General features: G+C 47.6%; 1 protein-coding gene across 1 annotated transcript; it reads right to left on the bottom strand.

The window, feature by feature from the left end:
• Positions 1-17,780: 17,780 nt before the first annotated feature.
• ankrd34c (ankyrin repeat domain 34C) lies at positions 17,781-21,115 on the bottom strand. The gene is made up of 2 exons (XM_088996328.1): positions 20,791-21,115; positions 17,781-20,225 (listed from the first exon to the last, which is right to left on the bottom strand). The coding sequence occupies exon 2, from the start codon at positions 20,172-20,174 to the stop codon at positions 18,585-18,587; it is 1,590 nt and encodes a 529-aa protein (XP_088852454.1). The 5' UTR covers positions 20,175-20,225; positions 20,791-21,115; the 3' UTR covers positions 17,781-18,584.
• Between the last annotated feature and the right edge of the window lie 237 nt (positions 21,116-21,352).

Below are 21,352 nucleotides of genomic sequence, written 5' to 3' on the forward strand. Positions count from 1 at the left end.
CCGGGACTATCGATATATCCGATATCGATATAACGAGACTTTACTGTATATATATATACACACACACACACTTTATAAACTGTATAAAAATACACCCGCTCCAATGTCCTTCCTCCATCCCCAAGGAGGCAATAACCTCCCTCCCGAGCAAGTGCTTCCTGGTGAGCTGTTGTCATAGTAACTTGTGGGCCGGTCGACATGACAACCCCACCATCGTCCAGAGATAGATGATAGGCCATGCAGCCAAGGGGAGAGGGGGGTAAAGACATACACCCCGTTAATTTGGTCTGCCTGATTCTGCTTCAAAATGCCCCGCAGCCCCGAAGGGCGACGTTATTTCAGCATCAGCCTGTTTTACATTTATACAAGTATTTCTTAAACGTCAGCCTCTGGGCTTATCTGCCCCTTCATACGTGGACACCGTTGAAAGATAAGCACATTTCCAAACATTTTGTATGGATATGTTGGGATTCTACAAGTGCAACTGCTTTAGATAATCCGTTCTAAGTATTTTTAATAATGCATTGCCTCTCCTTGACATTTTTTTGCTTTGAAATGTAAAATATGTGTGTCAGTGACAAAGGGTTGGACAATTCCCATTTTTCTCCATTAAGTTTCCTATATAATAATAAAATGGGGAAATTTGGAAATATCCCAATTTAAATGTTTCTCTGGGAATGATTTAGTAATTAATGTTAATTTCATTTACAGGTACCATACTCATGTATAAATGTAAACATGTTGTGATGTTACAAGTTGACATCCAAGCAAAATATTCCAGTTAAGGATCATGACATTTTGACAGATGTATTTCCAGGTTAAACTTCACCAAGTTTTAAATATCGAATTGAAATATCAATCATTTAACTGAAGAACACACACACGAATCTAGAGTTTAATATTACTCACCCAGAAAATTCTCATGTATTCAAGCTTTGAAACGATTCCTTTCTGAACTCAATAGTTAACGCAAATTTGTGGCCACAACACCAAAACAAATTATACATTTGAGAATTTTATAACTTTTTTTTGGTAAGAATTACTACATTATAGGGCGGTACAATGGTCGGCTGCTTAGCACGTTTACCTCACAATGCGGAAGATTCCGGCTCTGGCCTTTCTACGTGCTGTTTGCGCGTTCTCTCTGTACTCGCCTGTGTTTTCCTTGGGTACACCGATTTCTTCCGACATTCCCACAACATGGAAGGTTAATGAAACACTCAAAATGTGAGTGTGAATGTGTACCATTGTTCATCTCTGTGTGGCCTGTGATTGGCTGGCAACCGTTTCAGGGTGATCCCCACCTTCTGCCGAAGAAAGCAGGGAAAATGACTATATATATACATATATATACAGTAAAGTCTCGTTATATCGATATCGGTTATATTGATAGTACCGCTTATTACGATACTATTTGTATGAACGCAAGGAGGAAATTACATGCGCACAGGGTCGGATATATCAATAGTCCCGGTTATATCGATATTTTTTCAGACTCACTACAATATCGATATAAAGAGACTTTACTATATATATATATATATATATATATACAGTAAAGTCTCGTTATATCGATATCGGATATATCGATAGTCCCGGTTATATCGATACTATTTCTATGCACGCACGGAGAAAATTACATGCAAACAGGGTCGGATATATCGATAGTCCTGGTTATATCGATATTTTTTCGGACTCCCTTGAATATCGATATAACGAGACTTTACTGTATATGTATATATATATATATATATATAAAAAAAAAAATCCTCGTCTCACCCACCATGGGTGGTGTCTGTCCCCATTTCAGCTCGGGTCCTCTACCAGAGGCCAGGAAGCTTGAGGGTTCTGCGCAGTATCCGTGCTGTTCCCAGCACTGCGCTTTTCTGGACCGAGATATCTGATGTTGTTCCCGGGATCTGTTGCAACCACTCGTCGAGTTTGGGGGTCACTGCCCCAAGTGCTCCGACCACCACAGGCACGACTGTCACCTTTACCTTCCAGGCTCTCTCCAGCTCCTCTCTGAGCCCTTGGTATTTCTCGATTTTCTCATGTTCCTTCTTTCTGATGTTCCCATCACTCGGGACCGCTACATCCACGACAACGGCTTTCCTTTCCCCTTTATCTATGACCACGATATCTGGTTTGTTGGCCATTACCATCTTGTCAGTCTGTATCTGGAAGTCCCACAGGATTTTTGCTCGGTCATTCTCCACCACCTTGGGAGGTGTTTCCCATTTTGACCTTGGGGTTTCCAGTCCATACTCCGCACAGATGTTTCGGTAGACTATGCCAGCCACCTGGTTATGGCGCTCCATGTAGGCTTTCCCTGCCAGCATCTTACACCCTGCAGTTACGTGTTGGATTGTCTCAGGTGCCTCTTTGCACAACCTACACCTTGGGTCTTGTCTGGTGTGGTATATCCCTGCCTCTATGGCTCTGGTGTTCAGGGCCTGCTCTTGGGCAGCCAGGATGAGTGCCTCTGTGCTGTCCTTTAGGCCAGCCCTCTCTAGCCACTGATAGGACTTCTTGAGATCAGCCACTTCTGCTATGGTTCGGTGGTACATCCCGTGTAGGGGCTTTTCCTCCCATGATTGTCCCTCTTCCAGCACCTCATCCTCTGTTCCCCATTGACTGAGACATTCTCTGAGTACATCATCCGTTGGAGCCTTCTCTTTGATGTATTCATGGAGCTTGGATGTTTCATCCTGGACAGTGGCTCTCACACTCACTAGTCCCCGGCCTCCTTCCTTACGGCTTGTGTACAGTCTCAGGGTGCTGGACTTGGGATGGAACCCTCCGTGCATGGTGAGGAGTTTTCGGGTCTTAACATCCGTGGTCTGAATCTCTTCCTTTGGCCACCTTATTATTCCTGCAGGGTATCTGATCACTGGCAGGGCATAGCTGTTTATTGCCCGGGTCTTGTTCTTGCCATTGAGCTGGCTTCTGAGGACTTGCCTCACCCGCTGGAGGTATTTGGTCGTAGCCGCTTTCCTTGTTGCTAATTCGAGGTTGCCATTGGCCTGTGGTATACCGAGGTACTTGTAGCTGTTTTCAATGTCTGCTATTGTTCCTTCAGTGAGTGAGACCCCTTCAGTGTGGACTACCTTGCCCCTCTTAGTCACCATCCGACTACATTTCTCCAGCCCGAATGACATTCCGATATCACTGCTGTAGATCCTGGTTGTGTGGGTCAGGGAGTCTATGTCCCTTTCGCTCTTAGCATACAGCTTGATGTCATCCATGTAGAGGAGGTGACTGATCGTAGCTCCATTTCTGAGGCGGTATCCATAGCCTGTCTTGGCGATTATCTGGCTGAGGGGGTTCAGTCCTACGCAGAACAGCAGTGGGGAGAGTGCATCACCTTGGTATATGCCACATTTGATGGACACTTGCGTTAGTGGCTTGCCATTGGCTTCAAGTGTGGTTTTCCACATCCTCATCGAGTTTGCAACGAAGGCTCTCAGGATCCTGTTGACCTTATACAACTCCAAGCATTCATTGATCCATGTGTGTGGCATCGAGTCATATGCTTTCTTGTAATCAATCCAGGCTGTGCACAGGTTGGTATGTCAGGACCTGCAGTCTTGAGCGACTGTTCTGTCAACCAGCAGCTGATGTTTGGCACCTCTAGTATCTCTACTAATGCCTTTCTGTGCTTTGCTCATGTATTGATCCATGTGTCCACTTATCTTAGCCGCAATGATGCCTGACATGAGCTTCCATGTTGTGGAGAGACAGGTTATTGGCCGATAGTTGGAAGGAACTGCACCCTTTGAGGAATCCTTCATGATCAGGATTGTTCGCCCTTCGGTTAGCCATCCTGGGTGAGTCCCATCCATCAGCAGCTGGTTCATTTGTGCTGCTAGGCGCTCGTGGAGAACTGTGAGTTTCTTTAGCCAGTAGGTGTGGACCATATCCGGGCCTGGTGCCGTCCAGTTTTTCATACCTGAGACTCTTCCTTGTATATCTGCCGCTGTGATGGTAATATATATATATATATATATATATATATATATATATATATATATATATATATATATATATATATATATATATATATATATATATATATATATATATATATATATATATATATATATATAAAGTCATTTTCCCTGCTTGATCATGCAGTGTTCAGCTATTTTCTTAATGTAATGTGGCAGTGTGGTTCCAGCCCTGCTAAATCTACAAAGTGCCCTGGGCTGACTTCTGTTATGATTGCCGCTATATAATGATTTGACACTGCACTGCGCTGAAGCATCTTTTGTGTTATCATGAGATAATAATGGGATCGATAGTATGAGACGCCATTCATATATGTTATTCCTCCCCCAACTATATTGATAAGCGATTGGTAAGTAATCACACCACTAAGCATAATGAGTGAATGAGTGAATCGAAATAGCTAATTTCTTATCAATTCCCAGTCCGAGTGATATCGCGACTTTGTTGGGGCATGTTGGCCTTCCACGTGTACCATCATAAGTAGCAGTCATTCAAACATCAGTAAACAGCTGATTGTAAACAAGTTTGTGCAAATGCTTTTTTAATAAGGTTGAGGTCAAGCCACGATGGTCGCCACGTAATGCAGTTTTTCATTTCTTTGTAACATCAGGACCAGAATGATACCATCCATCCATCTGCAGGTCCCTATCCCAGCTGTCTTACGATGAAAGACAAAGTACACCCTGAACTGGCCGCCAGTCAGTTGCAGTGCATATAGAGACACAAATTGCCATTCACACCCACATTTACACCATCACTGAGTGGGAACTGATCCTCCACTGCCGGCACACACGTACGGCGTGTGTACTACAGCACCATCAGTGACACAGGATGATACCAGAAAGATCAATCATGCGGCCAACCATGGAGCCACAGATGAATAAGGTCTGACCTGTCCGTCATGATTCTGTGTTCAAATACTCTCTTATGGTGCTTTTTCATTAGCCCTGTTCCACATTGAGACGGCCTGTCTTGGCCCTGGTTGGTCCCTTTTCCATTAGCCTTTTTCAAGGCAGAGCGGTTATAATGCAACCCCTTTTCAGAGCCATCTCAGAGGTGGTTCTAAAGCGCCGGCCATCTGGGTCGAGGGGGGCCATGTCGTCACTCTTCTCTTCTCTGATTGGTTAACTGTAATAAAGCCAAGAAGTCTGCTGTACATGACCATTCCCTGGTTATAGATAAGGTTCCGGCGGCTGTTGCCAACTTGTAAAAACACAGTATGTACTGGAAAGATCACAGTGTTTGAACATTGAACCATATTTATAATTTCAAATGGATGCCTCTCGCAAAATTACAATTGCGCTATTTAATTCATGTTGCATATGAACTTGTAAATACGGTTCATTGTTCATCTAATTTACGGTTCATTGTTGTTGTAAGATACAAATTATGTGTGCGGCACACACTGTATTTTTGTTTTAATGGCTGCTGACCGTCTCGGCGTCTTAATCCTGGAAATTTATTTTTCCTTTAAATCTGAAAGCTTTTGTGCATTTAATGGCATTTTTATCATCGAATTTGTGGAAGTTATTTTCACAGTTTTGTATAAAAGCTTTGATTGTAATGGTTTTTCAGTAAATTGGGGGAAATGGCTTGCCTTCTTGCTAATGTTAGCTCTACAGCGCACCATTTCAGCATCAAAGGAGCCCCTCTGTGCCATTAATTCGGCCAACAGAAGAGCCAATTTGGCAATGATCCTGTTATCTACGTCCAAATTTCAATGCTGTCTATTTTTTCAAAACAATTCAAACCGCCTTCTATCTTTGGAACATTTGATCTTTTGTTACATATTTCATTCGGCTGACCCTTTACGTATACCAATTGCAGCTGGAGAGAAGAAGGTAAGAATCATTTTTAAGCGATTTATTTTGTTTACTTAATCACAATTTCTTTAACATATCTCATATCGATATTTGGACATCTACACAGACAGGAGAAATGTCACCTTCCTGAAAAATTACCCACAGATAAACACAATTTGTGAAGATTATTTGACTTGAGTGCTGTAAATGTATGATAATTTGGAAGAAATATTTACAATGTTTGCATTATTTGATGGGGCTCTGGTATTGGATTTCATTCTATTTTGCATGTGGTCATATGTTGTGGCTGGACGCTGAATACACATTCATATATACTTTGCTATACAAACAAGATAAAACCATGTATTACTACAAATACCTGTACATCAATATGAATAGATAGTGGTGTGTATTGAAGTAATGTACGAATTATGCCATTACATTACTGTTTTTTTGACATTGTCTTCATGGTAAGAATTATTATATTCTATTGTCAACCCCCCACCCTCCCCCCTTCTTTAATTCAGATTCACATGAGTATATGTCCATCTTGTTAAGTATAGGCAGAATCCACCACTTACTGCATACAATAATGCTTTGTTATGATTCTGGTATTAATTATGATAATGTGTTTATGATGATATTATCATTACAAATATTGTAGATTTCGTAGACTGATACTATAAAGTCGTCGTATTATGCACCTTACATAGTAACTTTTCATATGGCCTTTCGGTTTGCGCAGACCTTTTCTGTTTGATTTTGGCAATGCCTGCTTCATTTCATTTTTGTTGCCTCCTGCCTCTGACAGATGTACTTTCCCCTTGGGGATCAATAAAGTGTATCGTCTCATTTCATCTCATCTCATCTCATCACCTCGGCTATGGTCTCCTTCGGGGGGACATTAATAATATCAGCGAAGGATGCAGATGAGTGTGCCTCAATACAATGTTTGGATCCAATCACATGGGCCATAAATAGAGTGAATTATAGCTAGCCATAAAATGATGGATACATGATAGATGTGTAGATGCATAGGTAGATACAGTATGTATGTAGAGATAGATGCCATCCAGCCATCTGTTATCTGAAATGCTTATCCTCACAAGGTTCGTGGGTGTGCTGCAGACTATCCCAGCTTTCTTCTGGCAGTAGGAGGGGGCGGCGGGGCACCCTGGATTGGTTGCTGGCTAATCACACTCCAAGCTAAAACGGACTACTGTATGAAAAATTAAATCTGCTCCAGTTGGTTTAAATTTCAGACAACACCTCGCTTATATAAATGATTGTTTTTAAACAAACAAGTTGGGTGCGGCAGTTGGGGAAACGTTTGTGTTGTCTGAAGTTCTGAGTGAATTTTGCCTGACTTTGTATTTCTTCTCCTCTCCCTGCAGACATGAAATGTTATTTCGTGATTTCTAGTTCAGTTACAGACTTTGCTGTGATGGGTGGAATTATTAACCTGGCGGCTGGCACAGACAATTCATAGTGCACAGTAAAAAACAACTATAGTTGACCAAGACCTCAGCATTAGCTTCTTCTTGCGATGGGTCCAGTGTGGCATCTGGTATGTGTTGCCCGCTCCATGTCTATCTTTGGGTTTGTAGCGTCACCTAGTGGATAAAATAAATCACATACACGCGTATTTGTATAAATTCGCTTTGGTCGTTGTGTCGTGAGGACACACCGCATGAATTATGAATAGTTCTGTTTAAATAACCACTCGATAAAACAGTAACTGAAAGATGAAATTTAATGAAAGTATGACTGACAAACATTGACGTTGTGTTTAGTGGTCGCGTCTTTTGAAAAGCGTCAACTGAATAGTAAATGGGCGGTACTTGTACCCGGTTTTGAGCATTTGTTTGGCTGAGCACGTTTGGTTCCGCTGTTAACTTCAAGTGGACGTACTGTTAAATCAAATATGTTGTCTCATTTACGTACGGTACGGTACGCTTTCTAAGTTTGTTGACAGAACACATCTCAATTGGATTCACCCAAAAGGGAAAGGGGTTGAATGACAAAAGTGTTTTTCATTTATATCTGATATTTCGTAAAAAAAAAAAATCCCCATCTTCTCAGAATACAGTTTCGGTCAATTTCAATCAAAATAAATTATTTTAATCCTCATTATAATTAATGGCATTTAATGTAGCCACAAGGGGGCACAAGCCAGTGTCTTATTGTGCCGGTCCCAAGCCCGGATAAATTCAGAGGGTTGTGTCAGGAAGGGCATCCGACGTAAAAAAAAGTTGCCAAAACAAATATGCGAATCAAACCTATGAATCCCATACCGGATCGGTCGAGGCCCGGGTTAACAACGGCCGCCATTGGTACTGTTGACCTTCAGGGTGCCAGTGGAAATGGAGTACTGTTGGTCGAAGAAGGAGAGGAGGGAGGTGTGCCTGGAGGAAAAGAGAGAGATGAAACGCCAAGAGTATAGAATTAAGAGTAGGAACTTTGAATGTAGGAACAATGACAGGTAAAGGTAGAGAGCTGGTTGACATGATGCAGAGAAGGAAGGTAGACATACTGTGTGTCCAGGAGACCAGGTGGAAAGGGAGCAAGGCTAGAAGCTTAGGGTCAGGGTTTAAGTTGTTCTATCATGGTGAAGACAGAAAGAGAAATGGAGTTGGGGTTATCTTAAAAGAGGAGTTTGTTTGGAATGTCTTAGAAGAAAAAAGAGTATCAGATAGAATGATGAGTCTGAAGCTAGAAATTGAAGGCGTGATGTTCAATGTTGTTTGTGGGTATGCCCCACAAGTAGGATGTGAGCTGGCGGAGAAGGAGACATTTTGGTTGGACTTTGATGAAGTCATACAGAACATCCCGAGAAGTGAGAGGGTTGTAATTGGTGGAGACTTCAATGGACATGTTGGCGCAGGAAACAAAGATGATGAGGAGGTGATGGGTAGGTTTGGACTCCAGATGAGGAACGCTGAAGGACAGTGGTTGACTTTGCTAAGAGAATGCAAATGGCTATTGTGAATACTTTCTTTCAGAAGAGACAGGAACAAAGGGTGACCTATAAGAGTGGAGGCAGAAGTACACAGGTAGACTACATTTTGTGTCAAATGCGTCATCTAAAGGAAATCAGTGACTGCAAAGTAGTGGTTGGTGAGAGTGTAGCCAGACAGCATAGGTTGGTGGTGTGTAGGATGACGCTGGCAGTGAGGAAGATGAAGAAACCAAAGGCTGAAGTGAGGACAAAATGGCGGAAGTTGAAAAAGGAAGACTGTTGCATGGCATTTAGGAAGGAGGTAAGACAAGCACTGGGTGGGCAAGAGGTCCTTCCAGAAGACTGGCAAACTACAGCGAACATAATCAGAGACACAGGTCGGAAAGTACTTGGTGTATCGAGTGGAAGAAAGGTAGATAAGGAGACTTGGTGGTGGAACGGGGAGGTGCAGGAGTGTATACAGAGAAAGAGGTTAGCAAAGAAGAAGTGGGACACTGAGAGGACGGACGAGAGTAGACAGCAGTACAAGGAGATGCAGCGCACGGTTAAAGTAACGGTGGCAAAGGCCAAACAAGAGGCCTATGATGACTTGTATGCTCAGCTGGACAGCAAGGAAGGTGAGACTGATCTTTACAGGCTGGCGAGACAGAGAGACAAAGATGGTAAGGACCTGCAGCAGGTTCGGGTAATTAAGGATAGAGATGGCAATGTATTAACAGGTGCCAGTAGTGTGATGGCAAGATGGAAAGAGTACTTTGAAGAATTGATGAACGAGGAAAATGAGAAGGAACAATGAGTAGAAGACGTGACTGTTGTGGACCAAGACGTAGCAAGCATTAGCAAGGATGAAGTGAGGAGGGCGCTGAAGAAGATGAAGGGGGGAAAGGCACTCGGGCCTGATGATTTACCAATCGAGGTATGGAAGTGTCTTGGAGAGGTGGCGGTGGTGTTCCTGACTGGGTTATTCAACAAGATCTTAGATGGTGAACAGATGCCTGAAGAATGGAGACGAAGTGTACTCGTGCCCATTTTTAAGAACAAAGGAGATGTGCAGAGTTGTACTAACTACAGAGGAATAAAGTTGATGAGCCATACAATGAAACTCTGGGAAAGAGTAGTTGAAGCAAGACTAAGAGCAGAAGTGAACATTTGTGAGCAGCAGTATGGCTTCATGCCAAAAAAAAAGAGTACGACAGATGCAGTGTTTGCTTTAAGAATGCTGATAGAGAAATACAGAGAAGGTCAGAAGGAATTGCATTGTGTCTTTGTAGATCTGGAGAAAGCGTATGACAGGGTGCCCAGAGAAGAGCTGTGGTATTGCATGAGGAAGTCTGGAGTGACGGAAAAGTATGTTAGAGCGGTACAAGACATGTATCATGACTGTAAGACAGTTGTGAGGTGTGCTGTCGGTATGACTGAGGAATTCAAGGTGGAGGTGGGACTCCACTAGGGGTCAGCTCTGAGCCCCTTCTTGTTTGCTATGGTGATGGACAGGCTGACAGACGATGTTAGACAAGAATCTCCTTGGACCATGATGTTTGCAGATGACATTGTGATCTGTAGCGAGAACAGGGAACAGGTGGCGGAGAAACTAGAGCTGTGGAGATATGCCCTGGAAAGGAGAGGAATGAAGATCAGTCGCAGCAAGACGGAATATATGTGTGTGAATGAGAGGGATCCAAGTGCAACAGTGAAAAGAGGGAAAGAGATAAAGAAGGTGGAGGATTTTAAGTACTTGGGGTGAACTGTCCAGAGCAATGGAGAGTGTGGAAAAGAGGTGAAGAAGTGTGTCCAGGCAGGCTGGAGCGGCTGGAGAAAAATGTCAGGTGTGATAAAAGAGTTTCAGCTAGAATGAAAAGAAAAGTGTATAAAGTAGTGGTGAGACCAGCCATGATGTTTGGACTGGAGAAAGTGCCACTGAAGAAAAGACAGGAAGCAGAGCTGGAGGTAGCAGAGCTGAAGATGTTGAGGTTTACTTTGGGAGTGCCCAGGTTGGATAGGATCAGGAATGAGTACATTAGAGGGACAACTCATATTAGAGGCTTTGGAGAGAAAGTCAGAGAGGCCAGACTGAGATGGTTTGGACATGTCCAGAGGAGAGAGAGTGACTATATCGGGAGAAGGATGCTGAGTCTTGAACTGCCAGGCAGGAGACCGAGAGGAAGACCGAAGAGGAGGTTTATGGATGTGGTCAAAGAGGACATGAAGGTAGCTGGTGTGCGAGAAGAGGATGCATAAATCCGGGATAGATGGAGGACATTGATTCGCTGTGGCGACCCCTGAGGGGAAAAGCCGAAAGGAAAAGAAGAAGATTATAATTAATGGCATTTGTGTTCATTATATTTAATATCAACCGATCACTTAAGAAAATAGACTGTAATTCAAGTTTAGACACCATTTTTATATCAACGGGACATTAACTTGGCCTGATTTGTCAGATCTAAATAATTAATCAATGTAAAATAAAATTAATAAAAGTGGCTTAAAAATAAAATAAAATACGAAAAGGTATTCCGCTTACAAAAATGCTTACACCATTACATTTAACAAGAATTAACACGAGAAAAAAAATACTACATCGAGAATAAAAAGAAAGAATATTAAACCCATACAGAATTCAGAGTCCTGGATTTCACAAGCAATACAGTAAAGTCTCGTTATATCGATATCGGATATATCGATAGCCCGGTTATATCGATACTATTTCTATGCACGCACGGAGAAAATTACATGCAAACAGGGTCGGATATATCGATAGTCCCGGTTATATCGATATTTTTTCGGACTTCCTTGAATATCGATATAACGAGACTTTACTGTATTTCATAAAACTGTTACTTGTAGTGTGGTGGCTCGTTTTGCTTGTGTTGGAATCGGTTCCCACCCAGTAACGGTGTAGATGTGGCTGGAAAATGTGTTCCTTTTCACGATGACTATACAGTATATACAGTATTTGCCCTGCGACTAACTGTCACGTCACTCGAGGCTCGAGGGCTGGGCTCGAGTGATGAAAGGACAGCGGGGAGTGTGGATCCAAAATACACGGCGAGACAGATACTCGGATACAAAAGTCTTTACTGAGGCACGCATGAAAAAATAACAAACAGGGAAGAGTGGAGGAAGATAACTAAATGACAGCAGACCTGGCAACACGGAAGTGGAAACGGCAATGTCCAAAAATACTCGGAGACGGTAGTGAGCGACAGACAGATATAGGCAGAAGGCACAATCAGTGAATGACAATCAGCTGTGGGAACCCAGGTGAATGATGATTGGAGGGGCCGTCTCACAAGATTGGCGGAGGAGGTGACAGGAGGGGCGGGGCGCGCCCCGGATGGCAACGAGATGTGACAGTGCCCCCCCCCTCAAGGGACGCCTCTCGGCGGCCCACCAGGTTTGGATGGGTGAGCCGCATGGAACGCCCGGGTGAGGGATGGGTCGAGGATCCAGGAACGTGGGACCCATTGACGTTCCTCAGGTCCATAGCCCTCCCAGTCGACCAGGTACTGCACTCCTCTGCCCCTGCGCCTGGAGTCCAGTATCTCCCGCACGGTGTAGACTGGTCCGTCGTCCAATATCCGGGGGGAAGGTGGGGGGGCGGGCGTGGGGGCTAAGGGGCTGGTCTCCACTGGCTTGAGGAGGGAAACATGAAAAACGGGGTGGATCCTCATGGTGGGTGGCAGCCGGAGCCTCACCGAGACTGGGCTGAGGATGGCCTCGATGGGGAAGGGACCCGTGAAGCGTGGGCCCAGCTTGGCTGAAGACCCTGCCAGCCTAAGGTCCCTCGTCGACAGCCACACCTCCTGCCCGACCTGGTAGTTGGGTGCCTGTCTCCGGTGACGGTCCGCCACCCGCTGGTTCCGGGATGCGGTGCGTGTCAGGGCGTCCCTGGTCTCCTTCCAGACTCGGTGGGCCCGTCTGAGGTGATGTTCAATAGACGGGACCTCCACCTGGCCCTCCTGAGTGGGAAACAAGGGCGGCTGATAGCCACAGGCGGACATAAATGGGGACCGACCTGTGGCTGCGGAGACCAGGGAGTTGTGGGCGTACTCCACCCAGGGTAGGTGCAGGGCCCACGACGCCGGGTTGTGGAGGCACACGCACCGGAGGGCCGCCTCCAGGTCCTGGTTCTTCCTCTCCGTCTGTCCGTTGGTCTGGGGATGGTATCCAGACGACAGGCTCGCCGACGCCCCTAGGGACCGACAGAAACGTTTCCATACCTTGGACACGAACTGCGGTCCCCGGTCCGACACGATGTCCGTCGGAATCCCGTGGAGACGGACGACGTGGTTAACCAGGAGTTGAGCCGTCTCGATGGCGGACGGCAACCTGGTTAACGGGACGAAGTGGGCCGACTTGGAGAATCGGTCCACAACGGTAAGGACGACCGCCTTGCGACGGGAGGGGGGGAGGCCTGTCACGAAGTCGACGGAGATGTGGGACCAGGGTCTGGACGGTACCGGTAGCGGCCGGAGGAGTCCTGCCGGGGGCTGATGGGAGGCTTTCCCACAGGCACAGGTCGGGCAGGCCTTCACGAAGAGGGTGATGTCCCTCCGGAACCCCGGCCACCAGAATCGTTGGGCGATGAGTTGGATCGTCCTGTTGACCCCCGGGTGACAGGCAATCCTGGAGGTGTGCCCCCAGACGAGCACCTCCGTGCGAAGAGGGGGGGGGACGAACAGGCGATCCTTCGGACAGCCCCTGGGGATGGGGGTCGTCCCCTGGGCTTGCTGGACTTTTCTCTCAACCTCCCACCTCAGGGCACCCAGGATGCGCTGGGCCGGCAGAATGTTGGTGGTGGTGGTCTCCTCCTTTTCTGCCGGCTCATGGATGCGGGATAGGGCATCGGGCTTGGTGTTCTGTGACCCTGGGCAGTAGGTGAGAGAAAAGTTAAAACGGGTGAGGAAGAGTGACCATCGGGCCTGACGGGAGTTCAGTCTCTTGGCCGACCGGATGGCCGCCAGGTTCTTATGGTCAGTGAAGACGGTCAAGGGGTGTTTCGCTCCCTCAAGCCAGTGTCTCCATTCCTGCAGGGCCAGGACGACCGCCAGCAGTTCCCGGTTGCCGACGTCGTAGTTGGCCTCAGCGGGGCTGAGCTGGCGGGAGAAGAAGGCGCATGGGCGTAGCTTCTGGTCCGTGGGAGAGCGCTGGGACAGGACGGCCCCTACTCCGGACTCGGATGCGTCAACCTCGACCGTGAACGGGAGATCCGGGTCGGGATGACGCAGAACAGGGGGATTGGTGAAGGCTAGACGGAGGCGATTGAATGCCCCCTCAGCATCGGGCGTCCACCTGAAGGGAATCTTGGTGGACGTGAGGTTAGTGAGGGGGAGTGCCTTCTGACTATACCCGCGTATGAAGCGGCGGTAGAAGTTGGCAAACCCCAAAAATCGCTGAAGCTGTTTCCGCGTCTTTGGGATCGGCCATTCCACCACCGCTTTGGTTTTAGTGGGGTCGGCCCTGAGCTGCCCCCGCTCCACGATGAACCCTAGGAAGGACAGAGAGCGGACATGGAACTCACACTTCTCTGCCTTCACATAGAGCCGGTTTTGCAGGAGCCGCGCCAGGACCCGTCGGACGTGTTGCCGGTGCTCCTCTGCGGAACGAGAAAAAATGAGAATATCGTCAAGATAAACAAAAACAAAAACATTGAGGAAGTCCCTGAGCACATCATTGATCAAATTTTGGAAGACGGCGGGCGCGTTCGTGAGTCCGAACGGCATCACCAGATATTCACAATGTCCTAACGGTGTCTTAAATGCAGTTTTCCATTCATCCCCCTCCCGGATGCGGACCAAGTGGTACGCGCTACGGAGGTCTAATTTGGAAAAAATGGTTGCTGATTGAAGGGGCGTGAAGGCTGAGTCCATGAGGGGGAGGGGGTATTTGTTACGGATGGTGATGTCGTTCAGACTCCGATAATCGACACACGGACGCATGGTTCCGTCCTTCTTGTCAATGAAGAAGAACCCTGCGCCCAGCGGAGACCGAGACGGCCGAATGAGTCCCGCCGCGAGGGAGGAGTCTATGTAAGTGCTCAGGGCTTCCCGTTCCGGTTGTGAGATGTGGAAAAGTCTGGAGTCCGGTAATGGAGCCCCTGGCTGCAAGTCAATAGCACAGTCATACGGTCGGTGGGGCGGCAGGGATTGGGCGTTGTCCTTGCTGAACACCTCCCGCAGGTCGTGGTAGCAGTGTGGCACGCCCTTGAGGCAGATGGCCTCAGGCGGTCCACCGCGGGAGGCGTCTCGCCCTGCCGTAGCCGGCCGTAGGCAGTTGGCGTAGCAGTAGGGGCTCCAGCCCTGAATGGTGGGACCCTCCCAGGAGATAGACGGGTCATGGGTATTGAGCCAGGGGAGACCCAATACCAACGGCGCATTCCGGGAGGGCATAACTAAAAATTGGCGGTGCTCGACGTGGTTCCCCGCGACCCGGAGTTTGAGCGGGGCCGTGAGGTGGGTGACTCGGGCTAACAGTCTGCCGTCCAGGTCGACCATCTCCTTTGGGGGGTGTAGATCGATCAGCTGGCAGCCCAACGAGTCCGCCAGCTGGGGGTCAATGATGCACCCGTCGGCCCCCGAGTCCACTAGGGCCCGCACGGTTTGGGAGCTGGACGGGCCGATTAATTCGCTGTCCAGCTCCAACCGCGTAACGGGCGTCGTGGATTTGACCTCCAGAGGTCGCTGTGGTCGCCGTCTTGTCGGGGACTTGCGTGGACCTGAGGTCTTCGCCTGGGGGCCTTGGGTGCGACGAGCCCCGGGGGTAGTGTGGTCGTTCCCCCCCCTATGATCATGGGTTCGGGGGATTCCTCCAGGCGCCGCACACGCTCGCTGCCGGGTATGGGAGATCTGGACCGGCTGCGTGGCTGTCTGGGCCGTCAGCCGCGCTGCTCCCTCTGTCGCTCCCGAAGGCGGTCATCCAGGCCGATGACTATGGCGACCAGGTCGTCGAAGGTGGTGCCCGCGTCGCGGGTAGCCAACTCGTCCTTGAGGTCGGTGTTCAATCCGCGACGAAACACCCCCCTCAAAGCTCGGTCGCCGTAGCCGCTGCCAGCGGCCCGGATGCGGAAGTCGACGGAGTATTCCGCGGCTGAACGGGCCCCTTGGACGCAGTCCAGTAGTCTCCCCTCCGCTTCGGACTCCGTCACCGGATGATGGAAAACCCGGCGTAACTCGGCGACGAAGTCCAGGTACGAGGTGCGCAGCTCCGGTCAGGATTCTCGGATGGCCAGCACCCACGTCTCGGCTTCTCCCATGAGCAGGCTGGTGATGAAGGCTACCTTCGCCTCATCGCTAACGCAGGCGTATGGATGTTGCTCAAACACGAGCGTGCACTGCATTAAAAACTGAGCGCAGCGCCCGGTTTCGCCTGCGTAGCGGGAGGGAAGAGGAAATTGAGGAGCGTGCCTACTCACGGGCGGGGAAGACTTGGCCGTGAGAGCGGAAATGCGTGCCTCAGCCGCCTCGAAGCGTTGAGCCAGCCTGGTGGTAATTTGGCTGATTTCCGCGATGGCTCGGGCCAGCTGGCTCGAACGCTCCGCTTGCTCGGTGAGGGCGGCGAGATATCTGTCTTCGCCGGCGGGATCCATAGTTGGTCGGAGTATTATGTCACGTCACTCGAGGCTCGAGGGCTGGGCTCGAGTGACGAAAGGACAGCGGGGAGTGTGGATCCAAAATACACGGCGAGACAGATACTCGGATACAAAAGTCTTTACTGAGGCACGCATGAAAAAATAACAAACAGGGAAGAGTGGAGGAAGATAACTAAATGACAGCAGACCTGGCAACACGGAAGTGGAAACGGCAATGTCCAAAAATACTCCGACGGAGACGGTAGTGAGCGACAGACAGATATAGGCAGAAGGCACAATCAGTGAATGACAATCAGCTGTGGGAACCCAGGTGAATGATGATTGGAGGGGCCGTCTCCCAAGATTGGCGGAGGAGGTGACAGGAGGGGCGGGGCGCGCCCCGGATGGCAACGAGATGTGACACTAACTGAGCACTTCAGGGTGAGGACTGCCAAACGTCCCATATTAGCTCATACGGACTACAGCACCCCCTGGCGACTCTGTTAGGATAAGCGGTGTTGAAAATGGAAGGATGGGTGTTAAGGGGCCAAAACAAATATTACACCCTTTCAAAGCAAAAAGGATACAGTACTCGATATCAATGTGTAATGTCCCCACTAGGAGTCACTACATAAACACATTACAATACACCCAGTACAGGCTATACCTCTCTCGAGGCATCAAAACAATAAAAAGGACTATCCACTTGTGAAGCAATTTCTTTTGGTGTTTGACACGCATTGTCTTGAATTGTATTCTTGCAATTATTCGTGCTATTTATGGCGATTTGGCCTTCAAAGAACATCCTTCAAGGAAATCTTTCTAATTGAGGATTGTTGAGATCTTCGGGGCTTTCGAGATGCATTTCGGAGAATAAAGAGTCGAGATGGTCCTTCTTGTTTAGGGTTAAACTGTGCAAATGTTCTTTCTTTGTGGATGGATGAATAAATCTTCTACTTCCTTTCCTTTCGACTTTTCCCTTCAAGGGGTGTCCTTCATCTTCAGAGGTTTGATGTGCATGTTTGTTTTGGCCAAGCTTTTACGTCGGATGGATGAATAAATAGATAGATAAATAAATATAGAAACGAATCAGTCATCCTTGAGAGAGATTTTTTTTCCTGACTGTACAATAAACTATGTACGTCTGTGTAAGCTCTCAGTCGTACAGGAGTGGTCCATCGATGAAAAGGCTTCTTTAGCCGTCATCCGTACTTCTTTGAAGGTGTCAGACGTTTCGCTTTTTATCCAAGAAACTTTGTCAGCAAACTAAAGTAACCTTAGTTTGCTGACAAAGTTTCTTGGATAAGAAGCGAAAGGTCCGACACCTTCAAAGAAGTGCAGATGACGGCTGAAGAAACCTTTTCATCAATAAACTATGTAGAAAAAAAAGACAATGGAATATTTTGTTTTTGTTAATGTTTATTTCAAACAGAGGTGCTGACATTATGGAAATTTGTATAATCTTAAATCTGATTGCCCTAGTACATTTGATTACCAACTTATTACAAATGTGGTGTTAAACATTGCGGAAATATGTGCAATGTTGTTGCAATGGCAACATTTGTCCCTGTTTTCTTCCTCCTCCGCCAAAAAGTACCACAGAACATATCTTTTTTTTTCAAGGCATGTTATCGTGAGGCCAACAATATTGATGAAAGGAAAACACATTTTGTTTACATCAGTATTTGTTGTAGGTCGGTTATTAATACATCAAATGTATTTAGCCACTCTGTCCGCCCCAGCCTTCAAATATTCTTGAAGGCACTTTGCACAATTTTGCTACAAGCAGTCACATTTCTTGTCCAACGCTACATCTTGACTCCAGAGCAAACTAGTGCTAACTACAAATGCACAAAGTGCACCCAAGTAGCCCGTTGGCTACAAAGGGATCATAAATTGTCCCTGAATAATATGTCAGAAATAGGAGAGACGCTTTGTGTGTGTGTGTGTGTGTGTGTGTGTGTGTGTGTGTGTGTGTGTGTGTGTGTGTGTGTGTGTGTGTGTGTGTGTGTGTGTGTCTGTGTGTCAACTTTACATTCAAAACGGTTATACATTTAAAGCAGACATGGTGTCAAAAGATAATCCTCAAGGTGAGGAGCGGCACAAGCAATATTGCTCAGTTGTAACTTAATTTTCCAGTTCGGTATCCAACATCTACACGCCGGTGAGTTTACACAACGAAACCCGTGGTTATACTTGCTTCCAATGTAGGCAGTTCACACTAAAAATGCTGCATTAACATCCCTAGTCACTCATGAGCTAGCTCCTCAAAATCAGACAGCTGCTTCATTTGCTCCACTTGCATAGAATGTCTTCTCACAAGCTTCTTCTTGCACTTCAGCCCACCCCTCTTTGGTGTGTTTGGTGCTACTGGTGCTAAGGATCGAATGCCGCTGGCCAAAGGCGAGGATGGCTTGCTACTGGCGCCCATGTCAGGAATGTAAGGGTTGGGGGTAATATGGAGAGGGGGCAGCTGGCCCGGCCTGGTGTGGCAGATGTGATCGAGAAGAAGGGTGCCCGAGCCTCTCCTCTCCAAGAAGCCCGGCGGACGCCAGCGAATGGTGCACGGTGAGGATGTGCTGGCGTTGCTGTCAAGGGACTCTCTGGAGCTAGTCAACAAGGCCAGAGGGGAGGTGTTCAGTTTCCTTCGCTCCAGCGGCACTTTTGGAGAGTCCAGCATGACAGAGTCGGAGTAGAGCTGCGAGTCAGAGTCATAGTGGTCATTCCCGAGTCGTCTCTTGTACATGGTGTCTCTGAGAGCGGGATGTCCAACCATGGCGCCCTCCTGCTCGACGGCCATCGTGCTGCGTCGGGCCAGAGGCTGGTGCTGTCCCAGAGATCTTTCATAGGCTGATTTAGTGGTCGGGGGAACTGACAGTGACGTCGTCATTTTGCAGCCTTGCTCGCCGACCGGCGGGAAAGTGCTTTCTTTGCCATCCATGCTGTTCTGCCGAGAAAAAGTGGCCCTTTTGCTCAGGGTCAGGCCGTTCAAACCGGCCACCATGTCCTCGTCCGAGCTGGCCTTCTTGCTTTCTTTGTGGCTGTTCGCCCGTTCAGCCAGCACGGAGGGCGCGATGAGCCCCCACGGCTCAGACTGCAGACGCTTCAGCTGAGGTAAACGTGCCCGCTTGTGGCTGGTCGGCCGCTGTGTGGGCGACGTGGGTCCGTTGGCCAGTTTGTTGACCGAGCAGGATGTTTTCAGCTTAGTCTGGAAGCTGAAGATGGGATTTTGTTGCTCTTGCTCAATCAGTGGAGATGCAGCGATATCGATGTCAGAAGGGGAGGTGCAGTATGCCGGGGAGGACTTTTCAACCAGCTCTGGAGACGGAGGAACATTTAGGTACTGTTTGGTGGTTTTGGTGCCAGATGGCGACTTATCTGTGGTGATGATGATCACCTCTTTGCCTTTGGCTTTGCAAGCATCCAGAAGCAACTTGAGTGTTTGCTTTTCATCTGCGTTGATGGCGTACACCAGCGCAGAGGCACCGGCCCTGTCCTCCAAGCTGGGATCAGCCCCATTGCTCAGTAGATGGGTCACGACGTCATATCCCGCCTCGTAGATGCAGGCATGCATCAGGGCGGTCTTGCCGCCTTTGTCTTGGATGTTCGGGTCGGCTTGGTTGTCCAGCAAATATTTGACTAGCTTGGACTTGCTCACACTCTGCTGGTCGCTGTGCGTCGACATACAGGCCACCATGAGTGGTGTCTCGCCACGTTCGTTGCTCTCGTTGATGTACGCGCCGCCCTCCAGGAGGAGTCTGGTGAGCCTCAAGCGTCGGAGCCACACCGCTTTCAGGAGCGAGTTCCCATCCGTGCGCAGCTCCAGAATGTCAGCCATCGCTCCAACTAGCACAGCTTTTCCCCCGTGTGGACTTTACAGCTTTTTTTTCTGTGGAGAGTGGAGTGGGGGTGAAAACACATGACATCTAAGATCATATAATAATATGAACATTTAAAAATACAGTATGTTGTTCTAAATAAATAAACACCAGCAGATGGCAGTCTGTCACAACATTACAACGATTAAAGAGGACAGACGGAAAATACAAAACACAAATGCAGTCAATTTCCAAGTGTGAACTTGAGTCTTTTTGTTTGTGTCTCTCCATTGAACGTCGATATCGATCAATAAGACCCATGAACCTAGTGATGGAGCCATCTTATCTGATGTTATCGCTATAACCGCATCAAGGTAAAATATTAAATGATCTAAAAAAATAACCAAGTGAAATAAAAGCAGTAAATGCTTCTGTTTGTATGAGTTGGCAACAAAACCTACGACCTATCAAGCATCTGTTTATAGAGCTAATATTGTGTTATTAACCAATGAGTGGTTATGGTGGAATATGAAGGCGTTTTCATTTACATGTCGATGGCACGTCCAATGGTAAACGAGTTACTTTGATGTGTTAGTTAACACTGAATTTCTCAATATAACAGTAGATTGCTCTTACCTGGTCAAAAGACAGTATTCCCATGCTCTCCAGCAGCCCCACTGCGTCACAACAGGATGGATATAATGGCTCGATTCAAAAGAGAAAGTTCATGGAGGATTATCCACACCCTGCTTCGTTTACAGTCGCGGCGCCGAGTCTCGGTGGTGATATAGTAGGACGCACATGAGACCACCTGATTGTGGCTTTTTTATTCTCAGACGCGTGAGTCCTGACGAGAAGGATGCTTTGGATTCTTCTGGGTGCGCAATCATAGAGCGCAACCTGGAGACGCTGCGTGTTATAAATAACTTACTTTCTTAGCCTGTTGAATGAAACGTGCGCGCTCTTGACGTCAGAGCTACCCCAAAATAAACGTGTCTGACGAGAACCTCTGTGCGCGCCAGCGCGCGCGAGGCAGCCGCGTTCACACACGCTCACGCTCAGATGTAGTGTTGACATGGGAATTGTGGCTGTGAGCATTTTATTCCGCATTAAGAAAGAGTAAGATTTGTAAAGGAGTGTATGATATAATGTGCTTAATGAATCAGGTTCTGACCAAAAATCATTTAGTGGTGTTTTA

This window comes from Hippocampus bargibanti, linkage group LG05 (genome assembly GCF_051943395.1).
Source record: "Hippocampus bargibanti isolate YZ-2025 linkage group LG05, ASM5194339v1, whole genome shotgun sequence".
NCBI classification, from domain to species: Eukaryota; Metazoa; Chordata; class Actinopteri; order Syngnathiformes; family Syngnathidae; genus Hippocampus; species Hippocampus bargibanti.

Bases quoted from the DNA above. Each gene is read 5' to 3' on its own strand.
- ankrd34c (XM_088996328.1), bottom strand. From the start codon at position 20,174: ATGGCTGACATTCTGGAGCTGCGCACGGATGGGAACTCGCTCCTGAAA.